Genomic DNA, 18,533 nt, shown 5'->3' on the forward strand with positions numbered 1-18,533 from the left:
CCCTACACAGGGAAAATAACGAAGTGTGTCAGCAGCACCAGAAAAACCCAATCTGGGTAGGGCCAACAAATGCAAGAGCCAGATAAGAATCCAAACCGCACTCCCACAGAAGTCCACGTAATGTAGAAGAAAATCCTAGGAGCATGTAGAGGTGCTATATAAAATATACTCTTTATTCTCCCATCACACAGAGACAGCAACGTTTCGGCCTTTCACAAGCTTGAAAAAGGCCTCACAGCCGAAACGTTGCTGTCTCTGTGTGATGGGAGAATAAAGAGTATATTTTATATAGCACCTCTACATGCTGCCAGGATTTTCTTCTACACTATGAGGGGCCCTACGCAGGAGTAAGAGCAGCACCTCCGGTCCGACCCCAATGTAGCCCCTGCCTTGAAAATCCCTTTATTACTAGGGATGGCCCCTACACAGGGGTCAGATCAGAATTTGCGGCCCGACCCCGTTTTCCAGCGCAATTGCTATTGAGTTTTCCTTGCAGAATGCCCACGGCAGTTAAGCCATATATGGAGGTGGCCATAGCGCCCCACAGCTTTTGGTTCAGTTAGACTGGTGGGAAACAAACATCTTTAACAGTTTCAAGGAATCGCACACTTTTTTTTAATTAAAAAAATAACAATCTTTAATAAAATTTGTTACAGTCCTCCACACCCCTCTCACATTTTCGACAGCCAGTCCAATCCAAGTCAGGAAAAAAAAAAAAGCCGATGAAAAACAAGTATGTTTCAGTCCTTACATACTGCTTCCACTGCAGTCCAGTCGCACATGGTCTTGAACACAACTTACTGTGTCCTGCAAGGACTGTTCTCTTTTAGATTCTGGGAGCAACAACTGCAGCCTCTTATATATTTGTAGATATCCAGGAGATGAATAACAATTCCTGCAAGGACAAGTTCCAGTCTGGGGGGTAATCAGGGGCATAATTTTTTTCCTTTAACCACTTGGCGACATCAGTTGTACACAGATGCGTGGGGTTTATACAGAGCAGTGTCAGGCGTTGAGCTCACTCCATACATGGCGGATATCAGCTGTCTTTGACGGCTAGCACACGGCCATGATTGGATGGCGCTGTCGATTTTAAATGGCTTAACAGATGGTGGTGGCTTCCTTGTCTCCCAAATGAAGAAATAGTGCAATATTTATCCTGTACGATGATCACCCCCCAAAAACAGATAAATAAATTGGGGGCAACCAGTCTCTTAAAAAATTTGAATAAAAAGTCAGATCTATCCCAAAATGGTTCTGGTAAAAAAAAAATATGAAAAATATGGAAAAAAACAAATCCTCACACAATCCCATCATTAAATTTTTTGTTTATCGTTCTCAAAAATAAATGTGATATTATTATAGTCATACTGACATGTCGATTAGAAGTAGTTAAGTGTAAACTTCAACGATGTGGTCAAAAATGAGTGGTATGTTACCCTTAAGTCTAAAGAGCTCCCCTGCGTCCTGCATCCCCCCCACCTCATGAATTGATGCATAGACTCAAGATTAAAACCCCAGATGACCAAAAGAAGACCAAGGAACAAAAAACAAGAGTTTTATTATTCTCACCAAGGGTGAAGACTCTCAGCTATACAGATGCAGTATATAAACTATATATGTACATGTGTTTCAATAAGGAACTGTATAGACTAGATTTCGGGCTGTTCCTGGGGTGGCACCGGAGTCCCTGAAAACAGGATTCAGATGGAACTCGGAGACGAGTTCATAGGTGTTCATAAGTCAAATTGACTAATAAGACCCGTGTCTGAGCAGCTTTCTTTTCGGCATTTGTTCCGGACAGAACAGCCCAGTCATCTATACTAATTCCATGCGGAACAAATACTGAAAAAGAACGCATTCAGTTGGATCGCCAAAATGGAGCCTGAAAATACGGTTTGAACAGAGCCAGAACAGATGGTCCTGCAGACCTCTTGACTCTTCCCTCGAGGTGACATCAACTATCTCTTCACAGATGTGCTTACAACAAGAAATGTGCTGAAGACCAAGACTGCGCGTCTTACTCCGATCCAGCGAAACAGTGTGGAGAGGTAGGACGGGAACAATCCAACATCATCTCCATCATTCGCATTATCACTCAATCTCTTCTTCTTTACTACTATCAGCCATAGACTCCACCTCAGAGTCCATGTCACTGTCGCGTTCTTCAGGTAATCGCTTCACTCCTCGCTGTTTAGAAAGGCAGATGGCAAACCTCATGTTGTATCGATTCCAATCACAACTAGAAAGAAACATAAGAAAATAAAAATGGGAATTTCAAGGACCAGGGTTGGGGGAATCCGGCAGGCGAGGGTTGGAGGGAATCCGGTAGGCGAGGAGCAGGGCAGGAATACTGGGAATCTAGCAGAGAAGCAGTGAGACAAAGTACTGGGAATCTAGAAGAGAAAGAGCGAGGCAGGAAGACTTGGAATCTAGCAAAGAAGTGGGAAAGGAACACTTGAGATCTAGCAGGGAAGAAACGGAAAAGGAAGCCTAGAGATCTAGCAGAGAAGGAAATGACAGAGGATTGGGGCACATTATATGGGGTTAGAAAGCTACTTGTACTTACAGCTTTGAGAGTTCTGTGAAGTGGCTCTGAATACTCTTCTGCAGGGAGTGAATGGCTGGCATTAAGGAAACTGATCTGTGTGGACAGCAAGGGAAGAGGATCAGTATTCTGATATTCACTAATAAACCTGTAGGCTTCTGTCACCTGGTAATTTGGGATCAGGTGAGTAGAAGGGAGACTACAGAGAAACATCAAACAGTTTGCATTTACAGATTTCTAAAATCCTGAAGGCATAAAGATAAAATTATTCAGCGTTAGATATATAGACTCATCGGCTGCTTACCGAGCCTTCAGCTTCTGGCCGTGCTGCATCAACAACTCATGAGCCCAGATCAGATAAAACTGCAGATGCCGGGAACTCTCAATCTGAGCTGCAAGGAACACCAGCAGGCGTTCGATATAACTCTCCGGAAGTGCGGAACAGAGAACCTTAACTGCAATAAAGAAACCAGACACAATATACTATGGAACCCGGAAAGTGACGTCACGACAAGAAGCCACCAATGACATGTGCAGGAGATCTACAGACCTGTCCTAAAATGTATGCAACATGGCGGCTAGCATTATTAGGGTACTCACTGTCCGTGTATGGCACGCTCTCCAGGGTCTCCTGTAGAAGCCGTTGTTCGTTGAGCTTCATAGCCATCAGAAGAGCCAGAGTCCACTCGCCTTTACGCAGCGTTCGATGTACACTCCCAGCTGTCACTTCTTCATCCAGCTGGAAAGGGTCAAACATCAAACTGGAGTCAAGAGAGTAGATGAGGAGACCCTCAGTAGACGTGGCTGCCCAACAACGCCCTGCGAAGACAAGACAATGTTCATAGAAAACCTGAACTATCCTACAGTCTATATTATATCCCCCAGTCACATTCTATACTCAGCATCCAGTATCACTTTATGGGCTGCAAGTACTTTATTACTCACCGGTTGGAGAGAAGCGCAAGGATGTCACATGTATTTCAGGCTTGAAGTGCCGGCTGCTCATGTCACCTGAAAAATGTCCATCAGTGAATCTCCCAATAAAAGCAAACTCCATACAGATGACCAAAATCTATCTAAAGACGGGACTCTACCTAAACGAACTCCTGGAAGACTCAGAGCAACACCACTTCCTTCATCAACTAATGCAAGACTCCCAAACTCTGTCATCTTTCGGCGGTCAAGAAATTCCTGATGGAAATTGGAGAAAGAGAAGAGTGAGAGAGGCGCAGACGGAGGGGAATAGGACATCAATAGCTGATTAGCTGGAGACCCCCCTGATCAATCGGTTGTTCATACATACATAGGTTACAGAGCCGACTCCTGTGTAATGACCAGTGCCAGTAATTACAGGCACAGCTCTCGTTTCTTATTAGGAGCTGCACCTGCAATTACCACCACCGTCCACTAAGCAGGGGTCGATGCCATCTGCTTCCACTCTGACAGCGGGCATCCTAACAGCTGATCATCTGGGACCGCAAGCAACGGACCCCAGCTGATCAATTAAGGATTACCTGAGGATACATAATGATTATACTGAGGATATAGGTCATCAATAGAAACAGGTGCGATCTTGATGTCCCCATGGATGTAAGGCTTTTGTGTCAAAAATGCATCCCATCACTTCATGGAACAATAAGAGCCATGCCTGAGAATCTTCAAGTGTTTCCAATGAGAAATCTCGCATCACATCGTACTCGCATGCTGTGCGGTTATTTCCGATTCCACTGAAAACAATGGACAAGACATTCCGAGGGAATGTCCAAAAAGTAGGTCATGCCGCGATTTTTTTCCCGCACCGTGATGCCGGGGGGTGGGGAGGGGGAGGGGTTGGAATAAATAAAATCGCATGAGATTTGTGCATTACGAGACACACAAATAAGAACCCCATGAATGGGGTCATACACATAAGCGAGGTTTTTCTGCATGGCACCGTGACGCAAGAAACAAATACAGGCATGTTCTATCTCGCAGCGCGGGCTCCATTGAAAGTAATGGGAGAAACTTTGCGATCCTCTGTCGCGGCTGTAACAGCCGCGCCGGAGGATCCCTTCATCCCCGAAGTGCTGCGAGGGCTCTTTTCACATGAAACCGCCTCGCCTCCCTGGAGCCTTCACATGGTGGGGAGCGCGATTAGGAGGCGGGATTCACGGCCCAATTTCCACTCGCCCGTGTGAAGTTAGCCTACGAGACAGATAATGTAACAGACAGATCCGAAGCAGCAGTGTATTGCCATCATGTTCGGAGCAGCAATAGGAGGTTATTACCCTCAAACTCCTTACATTAACCCCTTTATTTCCAATCACTTGCAGTCCTCACCTCCATGCCATCCAGAGAATAATTACAGGAGATTTCAAACTTTTTGGCCAGCAGCTGCTCTCGGACGTGGTAAATGCATACAAAACGAGAGGCGCCGCCGGCAAGGAGAGCGTTTCCATCTGCCGAGTAACACAGTGAAGTGAAGGCCCTGAGAAATAAACACAGATCAGGAAGGTGACAGGTCTTAGAATATGATAGATGTGTAAGGCTGTCACTGTCAGGCGGAGGCGGCGCAGTTACTTACTTTCCCTTAGCGGAGTGTTTGGCAGTAATTTTATCCGTCTCTTTGCGTCCCATCTGCAAATCATGTCTTCCCTCTATGGATCCTGTCTGAATCCCCTTCTCCGAGTCCCACATGGTGATCTGACCATCCAGGGACGCCACCGCCAGTTCCCTGCCATCCGGACGGAAAGTGACTGCCAGCGCTGAGTAAGAGACAGGACTTGTGGTCAACACTGGCACAATATTAAAGGAAATACTAGTAATCAATAGTTGATCGGCTGGGCTCCGTTGCTTGGGACCCGGCCTGATCAGTTAAGTGGGCGCATGCTGTTAGTGCCGCGAATACACAGAGGTCGAAGCAGAAGTCTCCGCTCAGACCTCGGTGTAGTGGCTGGCGCTTGTAACTGCAGGCACAGCTTGCGTTGATTTCAATGAGAGCCATGCCTGCAGTTACCAGTGCCGGCCACTACACGAAGGTCGGCACAGAGGCTTCCGCTCCAACCTCTGTATGTTTGCAGTGCTGACAGCATGCGCCCACTCAGCTTATCGGTTAGAGTCCTGAGCAACAGAGCCCAGCCGATCAACTATCGATGATCTATCTTGAGGACAGGTCATCAATAGTATTTCCCTGGAACATCCTTTTACCCTTCGCTGCCAATGGTTTTTTGTCATTTTTCACACTTGACATTCACAAATTAGACCTAAATCATAAAATTGATTAAAACAAAAAAAACACAACACAACATACAAAATCCCCATAACCATGTATTTTCTGAAATTATACACCTAGCATGTTGTCAATATACCAGCTCGCACATTATACATATGCACCTTCATGCAATTTTGCGTCAAAATGTAATTTTTGAAAGAAGACTAAGATTGCAGATCTAGCTACAATCCAGCCTGTAAAAACATGGACGGCATCAAGAGCTGAAGAACTTTAAAACAAAACCAAGATGAAAGCTCTAGTTGCGATAAAGCCTTTGACTAATGAATGTCACCATCCACACATACAAAATAGTTGACAATGTTCATCTGATGTGAACGTCGTCCTGCTACTTTTACTAATTACATTCGACACCAGGCTCTATCTGTAGGTATAACCTTAGACCTCTACGGGTGCTTTTATACAGGAACGAGCATTGCTAATTGTGCCAAGGCAGAGCAGGCCAGGGATCGTTCCGGCCCACCCACCTCCATTCACAGTACATAGAACGATACGTCGTTCAGTTTTCACAAACTGAAGAAGCGAACGACTTCTCTCATTCAGATTCTCGCTGGATTGCGGAAATCTGAATAGGCGTTCCATGTAAAAGCATTCTTAAATCAGCCACCAGACTTCGCAAAACGCAATTCAAAAGAGTGTCTGTGGAAAAGGTCACTGCATATACTGTAGCAGCTCCACCTCCTGCGCCCTCACACAACACGTAACAGCTACACGTCTATTAAATCATGTGAGCTTAATAAAGGAACACGATATCACGCAGTAGATATGGTAAAAATAGATGCATGAAAGTCCCACGACTGCCACTGTCAACTACGTTACACACAAGTCTATGTAGCCGCAGCTGAGCAGCTTACTGGGAGCGACCATATTGATCCCTATAAGGCAGAGCTCAGTATGCATGAGCCATGTGCAGCCAATCATCTACTTACCTTCTGCGGTTATACTCAAGGTCTCCGTCGTCCTCCAGCTGTCCGTCATGTGCCAAAGTCGGACTGTTCGGTCCCAAGAGGCGGTGGCCAGGACAGACTTCCAGGGGTTAAATGCCACACTGCTGACTGGCCCCTCATGTCCAGCTAATACCTAATAATAACAGAAGCCTTAATATACAGATTTTTTACCTACGACTGTCGATCACGTGATATTAGTTTAAGGGATATCCTTGAACGAGAGAAACGACTGTCGATCACGTGATATTAGTTTAAGGGATATCCTTGAACGAGAGAAACGACTGTCGATCACGTGATATTAGTTTAAGGGATATCCTTGAACGAGAGAAGCAATCAGAACTCAGGTTCCTCAGCTGGCAAGATTTTATTGCCATGCAGAAATCATTTTGGAAGTAGTCGGGGAAGGGGTGTGGCTTCAGTAAGGGGGTGTGGCTTTCAGAGCATTGGGGGAAGGACTCCTACCGCAGCCAGATGCCTAACAACCAGAGGCAAATCAGACCTGAGATTTATGGTGTATTTTGTTTTTTAACACATTTATTGCCTCTTATATAATCACTCACATCCAGAAGTTTCCCAGTCTGCATGCTCCACACGTACACCTCAAACGCGTCCTGTGCGCCGGCACACACAAGGTCACCACTGCCGTCTACAGCCAAGCAGGAGAACTGGGTCAGCCGGGGAGACGTGAACGTCCTGAAGTTACGATACCTGGAATGAGACTGAGCGATGAGCCCCATGACGCTTGCACCAGACAGGCAGCAGAGGCCACTTATAGATACATTCTCCTACTAAAAGTAACTGGATACCTGAGCAAGAATCAAAAGTAGTATTTATTTACATATGACGATACTTAGTGAGGAATGCTTTAGCCTTAATAACATCTGCTACACTCCTTGGCATACTTCCTACTAACGTCGGAAACTCTTCAGCTGGTATTTCCATTCATTCATCCTGCAAATGTCTGGCAAGTTCTCTCTAAAAAAATGAATCGACCTGTCTACAATGGTGCAAGGAGTGCAGTCATTGAACACCTGAACAATGGAAGAACATTCTATGAAGTGATGAATCACATTAGACGAGACGCCAGGAGCAGCGGCACGAGACGGAGGCACGAGCGGGGAGCTGAAGGGGACAGCGGAGCAGCTCAGCAGCCGAAGCAGGTGCGGGGGCAGCCGAAGCAGGTGCGGGGGCAGGAGTGACCAGTGAGACCGGAGCGCAGCAACTGGCGCCAAGAGGCCACCAGGAGTTCAGCGGAGCAGCTGAGACAGGAGGGCAGAGTGAGCGGCCGCCGGGACAGCGGGTGACGTCACCAGGAGGAGCGGAGGAGTGGAGGAGCTGATAAGTATCTTCTGTGTGTGTTTGTGAGCTAAGTGTGTGTCTTCTGTGTATCTGGTTAGTGGTGTCTTCCGTGTGTGTGTGTGTGTCTGGGGGTCTAAGTGTTTGTGAGGGGGGAATAAAAAAAAAAATTTTTTTGACTGGTTGCGCATAAGTGTCAGCGGGTAAGAGGTTGCGCGAGAGCGGCAGCGTGTGAGTGGTTGCACAGAGGTAGCAGCGGGTGAGGGGTTGCGGCAGCGGGTGAGGGGTTGCGGCAGCGGGTGAGGGGTTGCGGCAGCGGGTCAGCGGTTGTGGCAGCGGGTCAGCGGTTGCGGCAGCGTGTGAACAAGTCTATCTTCACTACTTCCACAAGTAAATTGTAGATCCCCATTAGGATGAGCTCCATGCCTGGCAATGTCATCCAGTGTGCTACTTGTGCAATGTATGCGGTCCTTGATCAGCCGATCGAGGGTGCATACTGTTGCGCAAGATGCGTGCACGTCGCACATTTAGAAGCCCAAATTCTGGATCTAAATGGGCAACTGGCAAAACAGAGCCATTGACATCATGGAAAGGAGTTTGGTGCTCACTGAGCAGGCACTCGCTGGGGTAGAGGCGGGGGCGGATGGTAGTACGGAAGAGCAGGGGGAGCAGGCAGTCAGCTGGGTGTCAGATAGAAGGAGGCGTAGAGGGAATAGATCCAGGGAGGCTGGTCCTGAACTGGCACAACCCAACATGTCTGCAACGTTGGCAGATGAGGGCAATGCCATTACAGAGCCAGCACCACTGCAGCATGACATGCCCTCTGAACGCCAGGGGGATGACTGCTCCAGTGAGACGGGGACGGGGAGCGCAGGGCAGGCTAGACAGGTCCTAGTGGTGGGGGACTCAATTAGAAGAGGGACAGAGAGGGCAATCTGCCATAAAGACCGGGATCGTCGAACGGTGTGTTGTCTTCCTGGCGCTCGAGTTCGACACATTGCGGATCGGATTGACAGATTACTGGGAGGGGCTGGTGAGGATCCAGCGGTCATGGTGCACGTTGGCACCAATGAACAAGTTAGAGGTCAATGGAGGGCCCTCAAAAATGATTTCAGGGACTTAGGGTCCAAGCTCAGGGCAAGGACCTCCAGGGTAGTTTTCTCGGAAATACTACCTGTACCTAAAGCCACACTAGAAAGGCAGCAGGATCTTAGGGAGGTAAACAAGTGGCTCCGGAGTTGGTGTAAGAAGGAGGGATTTGGGTTCCTGGAGAACTGGGCTGACTTTGCGGTCGGCTACAGGCTCTACCGTAGGGGTAGGCTGCATCTTAATGGGGAGGGTGCAGCTGTGCTGGGGGAAAAGATGGCTAGAAGGCTGGAGGAGTGTTTAAACTAGGGACTGGGGGGGAGGGTAAAATGAGAAATAGTGGGGTAGCCAGTGTAATTAGCGATCCGGGTCCAAGCAAAGGGAATGGGGGTCGAGCAGGGTGTGGGGTTAGTACAGTTAGAACTGATAGATCAGCCATAAGTACGAATAGCAACAAAACAAATTTAAAAAACAAAAAAAATGATATAAATTGTATGACCACGAATGCACGAAGTCTGATCGGTAAAGTGGGTGAGCTTGAAGCGAGAATGACTGATGAAAGCTATGATATAGTCGGAATTACTGAAACATGGCTTGATGATAAGTGCGATTGGTGGTGAATTTGCAGGGGTACAATCTCTTCAGAAGAGACCGAAGGAACCAGAAAGGGGGAGGGGTATGTCTGTACGTCAAATCGAACTTGAAGCCAAGGCTACGGGAGGATAAGCTGGGGGCTTGGGCAGAAAAATGGCAAATGAAGTTCAATGTTGAAAAATGTTGAAAAATGTAAAGTTATGCACATGGGCAGGAGAAACGGATGTCATCAATATACACTGAATGGGGTACTGCTAGGGAAAAGTGATATGGAAAAGGATCTGGGGGTATTAGTGGATAATAGACTAAACTGGAGTAACCAATGCCAGTCAGCTGCTGCAAAGGCAAATAAAGTCTTGGGGTGCATTAAAAGAGGTATAGGGGCGAAGGACGAGAACATTATCCTTCCATTATATAAGGCACTTGTCAGGCCTCACATGGAATACTGCGTACAATTCTGGACACCGGTGCTCAGGAAAGATGTCACAGTGCTTGAGGGGGTTCAAAGAAGGGCAACTAAACTAATACATGGAATGACGGGACTGGAATACCCAGAGAGGCTATCCAAATTGGGTCTATTTACTCTAGAAAAAAGAAGGTTAAGAGGCGACCAAATAACCATGTATAAGTATATGAGGGGACAATACAAGGATCTCTCCCGCGATCTGTTTACACCCAGGACCACGACGGTAACAAGAGGACATCCGCTACGATTAGAGGAAAGTAGGTTTCATCACCAACACAGAAAGGGGTTCTTTACTGTAAGAGCAGTTAGACTGTGGAACTCTCTACCGGAGGAAGTGGTGATGGCAAAATCCATAGAGGAGTTTAAAAGGGGACTTGATGTCTTTCTGGAGAAGGATATTACAGGATATAAATATTAGGTTAAGTGTCAATCCTGGTATACAGGCAGGTAGGAACTATTAGGGGTTGATCCACGGAACAGTCTGATTGCCATTAGGGAGTCGGGAAGGAATTTTTTCCCCAAAAGGGCTAATTGGCTTCTGGCCTTGGGGTTTTTAGCCTTCCTCTGGATCAACACAGTAGGATAGAAGGCTGGACTAGATGGACAATGTCTTCATTCGGCCTTACATACTATGTTACTATATTACTCTATCTTCACATCAGATGAAGGTACCTGGGTGTGGATGAGCCTGGGGAACGCCTTCAGCCTTAGTGTGTTGAGCCAACAGTTAAGTACGGTGGTGGCTCCATTATGGTCTGGGGAAGTTGGTAGTAGTGACAAGAACCATGAACACGGAGGTGTATCGTAACATCCTAGAAAATATTGTGTTAGTTACGGAGATAGATGTTCAACGATTGGACTGGTGTGCGCAGAGTCCCGACCTGAACCCTACTGAACATCTTTGGAATGAACTAGAATGTTGGGTCAGGAAATATGAACAGCGTCCATTTGCCTTGAGAGTAATCCATAACAGACTGGCACCACAATTCTAAGTAAAACAGGGTACGAAAAAGGATGTGAACATAACCATGACACAACAACAAGAAGTCACATCCCAAAAAAAGTAAAAATCGGCCACCCAAAATAAAATAAAAATTTAAAAAAATAAAACACGTACACGTAAAAAAAAAAAAAACACAAGGACATACTGTTCATGTTACAATAAGGCAAACTGTCATTACAATTTCTTGGAAGAGAACTTACTAGATGTTTGCAGGATGAATGCAGGGAAACGCCAGCTGAAGTATATCAGACGTCAATAAAAAGTATGCCAGAGAGTATCCAATATCATTAAGGCCAAAAGGAGCCCCGCTATGTAAAAAACTACTCCTTTTGATTCTTTAAGGTGCATTTAGACACAAAGAATATCATTCAAAAGATGGCTTTTGAGCGATCATTTTGCATAATCTACTAACTGGTACTAATGCCTATTAGTACTAATTAGTAGCTTGTGAGCCGCCAAGAGTTGAATTTATTCAGAGGACCACCTGCTGTTCTCTGAATAAATTATTTGTTCTGCTGCGCTGATTACACCTGAGAATGTAATTAGCGCTTCCCGGGCAGAACACAGCGTGCGGTCCCTTCTTATCAGCTCTTCTGCTGAATGAAGGATTTCAGGCTGAACTGAAATCGATCATTCAGCAGAAAACGGATAGGTGGGCACATTTACACACAACAATTATTGCTCAAAAGATGGCTTTTGAGCAATAATCGGTGTCTAAATGGGCCTTTACTGATGTGTCCAATTACTTTTGGTAGGACAGTGTATATACCCCTACCTCAACAAGCTGTAGGCTCGGACTGTACCATCCAAGGAGGAGCTGACCAAAACCTGCCCATTACTGGTAAAGGCGACAGCGGTGATGCCGCTCGTGTGGTTTGTGAACGTCACAAAGCAGAAGCCACTAGTCGTGTCCCATACTTTCACCTGTGGAGAATAAGACACGTAGAAGGAATACAATGAACACACAGCACAATCGCTGGATTTTTATCAGTCACCATTATGGTGACGTGATCAGAATACTATTACATCAGCTCAGCTTAGACCTCCTACCTTGCCATCATTTCCACCAGTGGCAATGTGCTGGCCATCAGGAGAGTAAGACAGCGCCACCATGTTGTTGAAATGTCCCTGCTGCTTCAGGATATACGATTCGCTCTGCCATTCCCACACCAATAACTGACCCAAACCTGTCAAACATAGCAGTCGTTACCCACTGTGGGGGGCACCCCATTAGGAGAAGAAGCAGAACTGTACCTACCACTGCTACCAAACGAGATCCAGTCGCCCGTGCTGTTTATAGTGATGGAGGAGATGCTCTGACCTGAAATACTACAAGAGGGAACAGCGTTACCCCACGGGGAAGGGATAGTATACAACATGACGTCACCATCAACAATCAGGGGGCGCAGCAATACCTGAGGGAGTGGATGAGATTAACGTCCGGCAGCTCGTGAATGTGGAACGTTCCATTCGCAAAACCGCTCACCAGGATACGCAGTTTCTTGTGGAAGGCAGCGGCAGTCAACATAGTGAAGTCTCCTGCTTTATTGAGGTGATGCCTGGGGACAAGGGGACACAAGATATGAACAGGAAGAAATGTCCACGGCCCAAGTAACAGAAATGTCTCACAAAAGGTAAAGTTCCCTGGTACAAGCACCGAGCCATGACCGACTCCTAGGGTGACGTCACATTGTGACGTTTTCCTGGAAGACTGTTTTTACAGGGTGGTTTGCCATTGCCCCCCCCCCCCCCCCCAGCAAGCTGGGTACCAAGTTTACTGCCCTCAGAAGGATGAGTCAACCTTGAGCCGGCTACCTGACCCAAGCGGGGATTGAACCCACAACCTTAGAATTGAACCACTAACACTCTGCTCCACACAGGGCTCATATATCCCACAAAAGGATACCCTGTCAGCCACAAGAAGAACTATTCATAGTCAGGCATACACTACAGGTGGAGTAGACTTACTTGCCATTACTATTGTAATACAACTTCTCACTGTCGTCGTCCTCCTCCTTGACTGAGCCTCGGATTTTCTCTCCGTTCTCTACATCCATTTCATTTAGTGGGCGCTCCTTCCTGGGTTTTCGTGGCCTGAGGTCCGTAAGCTCGAAATTAGACTTCCATATGCGTATTGTACCAGCACCACATATGCTGTACAGCTGTAAAGGAGAAGACGGCAGTGAGCAGAGAACACAGGATAGTGGGGTGCTACCCACCATAAGACTTCATATGTCTACGGGCGGGTCGGATTCCGCATGCACGAGCCCGCAGCGGAAACCGACCCTGCCCGCGGCCGGCGACCGGATATCCCTCTCCGGGTCTTCATTTTCTGTACTGTGGATGTGTGCGGAAATGCTGGCCGGCGCACATGCACAGTACAGTTTTTTTTTTTGTTAAACTCCTGCTTGCCCACGGAATCTGCGGCCCATCCGCAATTGAATTGTGGTAGGGCCGCAGCTTGGACATCTTTCATTGACTTCAATGGAAGCCGTCTGTGCAGGAACCGCACTGAAATGGAGCATGCTGCGATTTTGTTTCCCGCACCGAAAGGCCTGTAAGAAAAATCTGCATGCTTAAATTCAGTTGCGAATGCCCATGATTTCCTATGGGTGGCTTGAATTGCGGATCTTCTGCACAGATGCCCCGTGGACATTGGGCCTAAGTCACCCTCATCTAACACCACTCACATCCAGACTGTTGTCTTTGAAGAAGCATGATACAATGGCTTCCTTGTGTCCACCAATACTAAAGCGGGCTGCATTCTCTAAGGGTTCTGCTGAAAACACCCAGGTGGTCATATCCTTACTGCCAACTGCAAAGCACCTGGAAAAAAAAACAAAAAAACAGGAGTGCCAACATCAGAGGTAGAACTACATCAGAACACACTGAACCCAGTGCCCTCCCCATCGTGGCACCTACTTGGAGTCGTCGGTCCAGTCAACGCACATTGTATCATCAACGGGACCAAAGTAAGACTTTTCCAAGACAAAAGCGTTGAACTCGCGCCTCTTCCCCGGCGCATGGTACATGAGCACCACTGAGCCTTTACACACCAAGAACTTCCTGCAGGACAAAACATGGGAAAAGGCTGTCAAGAAAGTAGTCAGGACGGCGCACGGTCTGATCTGTAACGCAAGGCACTCACTTGCCATCTGGCGAGAAGCTTACGGCATTCACCGGCTGCTGGAAGTTGAAGGTATTGAGGACGGCCTTAGTGACTATGCTGATGAGAAGTGCGGACCCCTCTGTGGAGAAAGCAGACAGTGGGATTACACCGGGTCCCCTCCCCAGAGTCAGCCATGACGGGACCACAACCCCTTACCTTCATCCACCACGATCCCTAGAGAGCCGTCCGGGGTCAAGGCCACACACGTGATGTTGCAACGCGTCGCCCAAGGCAGAGTCTCCGCACGATTACTGATGGGGAAGAAGAATGGTCATTGGTGGCACCGGACTTGTCAAGTGGACATGACGAGGCGATCCCCAAAACATAATCCGTTAATCCACACACCGCAGGCATGACGAGACAATGCTCCAGACATTACACATTCATCCGAGCGCAGAAAAGACGTGACAAGGCGATCCTACTTACTTCTTCAGATGGAAGACGCTGAGCCGATTCCCCACAGGGCTGATGAGGGAGTTCCCATCCGGGGTGAACGTCAGGTTCCCACTGCGGTAGAACGTGCCCAGGAGATTACTGAACTGGAGGCAAAAGAGGTCATAGAGGTGAATAATACACAAGATGGCGGCTTCACGTGACTGATGTGGGGGAGGGGCTTATGAAACAGCAAAGCATCATCATTATAAATGGTCCTGGACAAGACTAGAAGAGACGGTGCTACATGTACAAGACTACTGCCCCAAGTGTGTCAGCCTTGGTTGTGCCAGACGTGTAACGTAATAAGGATATATTATACATATACATCGTGGCTGCCGTCCACCCATAAGGGTGCTGTCACATGAATCAAGATATTCTGCGATATCTGCACCAAATCTGCAGGTCCAATGTGAATTTTGTTGCGGATTTGCAATGGCAATTTTAAAAACTCGCTACCGGCCCTCTGTTATACACTGGCGTCCTCGCTGGCGGGCCTCTGCTATACACTGGCGTCCTCGCAGACGGGCCTCTGTTATACACTGGCATCCTCGCAGACGGGCCTCTGTTATACACTGGCATCCTCGCAGACGGGCCTCTGTTATACACTGGCATCCTCGCAGACGGGCCTCTGCTATATACTGGCATCCTCTCTGCAGGCCCTCTATAATACATTGGCATTCTCTCTGCTGGCCCTCTATAATACACTGGCATCCTCGCTGACGGGCCTCTGTTATACACTGGCATCCTCTCTGCTGGCCTCTGTTATATACTGGCATTCTCTCTGCTCGCCCGTCCACAGACCGTCAGTCACCTATAGGGCATATATACCCTCTGCCGTGCACCCATAGCGCATATATAGCCCTCGGCCATCAACAGTCCGACAGTCACCCATAGCGCATATATAGCCCCCAGCCATCAGTCACCCATAGCGCATATATAGCCCCCGGCCGTCAGTCACCCATAGCGCATATATAGCCCCCGGCCGTCAGTCACCCATAGCGCATATATAGCCACCGGCCGTCAGTCACCCATAGCGCATATATAGCCACCGGCCGTCAGTCACCTATAGCGCATATATAGCCCCCGGCCATCAACAGGCCGACAGTCACCCATAGCGCATATATAGCCCCCAGCCATCAGTCACCCATAGCGCATATATAGCCCCCAGCCATCAGTCACCCATAGCGCATATATAGCCCCCGGCCGTCAGTCACCCATAGCGCATATATAGCCCCCAGCCATCAGTCACCCATAGCGCATATATAGCCCCCAGCCATCAGTCACCCATAGCGCATATATAGCCCCCGGCCATCAGTCACCCATAGCGCATATATAGCCCCCGGCCGTCAGTCACCAATAGCGCATATATAGCCCCCGGCCGTCAGTCACCCATAGCGCATATATAGCCCCCGGCCGTCAGTCACCCATAGCGCATATATAGCCCCCGGCCGTCAGTCACCCATAGCGCATATATAGCCCCCGGCCGTCAGTCACCCATAGCGCATATATAGCCCCCGGCCGTCAGTCACCCATAGCGCATATATAGCCCCCCGCCGTCAGTCACCCATAGCGCATATACAGCCTTCGGCCGTCAGTCACCCATAGCGCATATACAGCCTCCGGCCGTCAGTCACCCATAGCGCATATATAGCACCCGGCCGTCAGTCACCCATAGCGCATATATAGCACCCGGCCGTCAGTCACCCATAGCGCATATATAGCCCCCGGCCGTCAGTCACCCATAGCGCATATATAGCCCCCGGCCGTCAGTCACCCATAGCGCATATATAGCCCCCGGCCGTCAGTCACCCATAGCGCATATATAGCCCCCGGCCGTCAGTCACCCATAGCGCATATATAGCCCCCGGCCGTCAGTCACCCATAGCGCATATATAGCCCCCGGCCGTCAGTCACCCATAGCGCATATATAGCCTCCGGCCGTCAGTCACCCATAGTGCATATATAGCCTCCGGCCGTCAGTCACCCATAGCGCATATATAGCCCCCGGCCGTCGACAGGCCATCAGTCACCTATAGTGCACACATATTGGCTCTGCCTTCCACCAATAGTACATATATACCCTTACGCTGGCACCTGGGGTCTGATATCTTATTCTAGTGAGCCCTGTTAGCTCTGCTGCTGAGGGGTCCTGGCTGTGCTCGGGGGTCTCCTGGTAATGGTTATGTGTCACACACAACATATACCCTCTGTGTTATGCAGTAGCAGCCAGCCCCGGAGCACATATATGTACATACATGACACGGTGCACGTGGAGCTCTTACCTTATAGGAATACTTCATCTTCCCGGCTGCGTTCTCACATATAGCCCACGTGCGCCGCCCTACTTCCCTTCCCTGACGTCACTTCCGCCAATAGTTCCCACGTGAGCTCTGAAACCATGGCTGCCGCTGGCATATTTGGAATTTCAGCCGCAGTTAAGCAGCGCGGCTGATTAGAGCCACCTGATTGGCTCTTCGGCACCACGTGACTACACAGCGTGCACGCGCATTGCCTTCAGCAGCCGTGCACTACACACTACAGTTAAGCAGACGTGCACTACACACTACACTTAAGCAGCACGGGGTTAGGTTTAGGCTAACCCTAAACACTAACCCTAAACCCCAACCCCGTGCTGCTTAAGTGTAGTGTGTAGTGCACGTCTGCTTAACTGTAGTATGTAGTGCACGGCTACTGAAGGCAATCCGCGTGCACGCTGTGTAGTCACGTGGTGCCGAAGAGCCAATCAGGCGGCTCTAATCAGCAGCGCTGCTTAAGTGCGGCTGAAATCACAAATATGCCTGCCGCTGTGTGGAGACCGAACACGTGACAACGAGGCGGAGCCTCAACCTAGAGTTTCTATATAAGTGGCGCAGAGCTGCGGGCTGTCACTAGTGGTCCTTCTCCCTTGTTGCGTGTAGATGAGCGCTCTGCTTTCGGCTCGGCTCCTGCTTTCTGAATTGGAGCCTCCATACTAGATGTCTGCTACAAAACAGGTCAAAATGGTATTTCGCCCACAAAATAACGGGACAGTCCATGCAGAACCCGTTATAGTCAGTAGGGTTGCCACCTTTGTGGCTATGGTAACAGGGGGCGTGGCTTAGGACCAGGTATATTTTTTTTTTCTGCCCTCCATTATTCTCGTGGCCATAACTGTGCTGATGGGTTGTTGTCAGTCTGTGCAGAATGTGTCTTCTGGCATTTCTTGCATTCTATTCCACAGACTTTAAGATCGGAGTTACATCTCCTGTATGTTAAACATCCGCAAGATGCCTTTAATTCTGCATTAGGAAGGTTTTCGGCTGGGGAATTTAATCTTGCGGTTTTCATGTAAAGACGCGCCAATTTTAACAGGTGCAGAATTTAAGCCCCATAGAGATAACACTGACAGAGAAATGTCGGCGTGGACTAACTCCGGACCGCGTGGAAGGCCCCTTAGTATTCATCATTAGTATCAGATGCTACACTTACTTTGTGGAGCTGCGCACAGGCGCAATGCTGGCCCGTCCGAGCAGCAGGTAGCGCTTTAGGGTCCTTTCATACCGAACAAGATCCGCACGAGCGAGCAAGTTGGTGCCGATTAGACAGGCAGACTCATCGTTGACAGTCATTCACTTCTCATTCCTATGTGAAACACTGAATGAGCGCTGTGTAAAGAGAACGACAAGTGCAGGCACCAACAATCATTTTTAGTCCCACAGAAACTGAACGACGAATGAGACGT

General features: G+C 48.4%; 1 protein-coding gene across 1 annotated transcript; it reads right to left on the minus strand.

The window, feature by feature from the left end:
* Positions 1-1,541: 1,541 nt before the first annotated feature.
* On the minus strand, positions 1,542-17,224 carry PWP2 (PWP2 small subunit processome component). Its single transcript, XM_066599439.1, has 21 exons — positions 17,095-17,224; positions 14,804-14,916; positions 14,534-14,628; positions 14,357-14,456; positions 14,131-14,274; positions 13,899-14,034; positions 13,177-13,370; positions 12,624-12,767; positions 12,467-12,537; positions 12,259-12,395; positions 11,984-12,132; positions 7,324-7,471; positions 6,746-6,896; positions 5,112-5,292; positions 4,868-5,015; positions 3,643-3,739; positions 3,494-3,559; positions 3,149-3,367; positions 2,853-3,003; positions 2,570-2,644; positions 1,542-2,242 (listed from the first exon to the last, which is right to left on the minus strand). Exons 1-21 carry the CDS (start codon positions 17,110-17,112, stop codon positions 2,095-2,097), a joined length of 2,685 nt encoding a protein of 894 aa, XP_066455536.1. The 5' UTR covers positions 17,113-17,224; the 3' UTR covers positions 1,542-2,094.
* Positions 17,225-18,533: the final 1,309 nt, after the last annotated feature.

Source organism: Eleutherodactylus coqui, chromosome 4, assembly GCF_035609145.1.
Source record: "Eleutherodactylus coqui strain aEleCoq1 chromosome 4, aEleCoq1.hap1, whole genome shotgun sequence".
NCBI classification, from domain to species: Eukaryota; Metazoa; Chordata; class Amphibia; order Anura; family Eleutherodactylidae; genus Eleutherodactylus; species Eleutherodactylus coqui.

What these genes read in the sequence shown, in the direction of transcription:
- PWP2 (XM_066599439.1), bottom strand. An exon ending in AGGGATCGTGGTGGATGAAG is followed by an intron (nt 14,457 to 14,533) that starts GTAAGGGGTTGT and finishes CTTTCTCCACAG; the next exon opens with AGGGGTCCGCACTTCTCATC. An exon ending in CTTGAGTATAACCGCAGAAG is followed by an intron (nt 5,293 to 6,745) that starts GTAAGTAGATGA and finishes TCTCTTACTCAG; the next exon opens with CGCTGGCAGTCACTTTCCGT.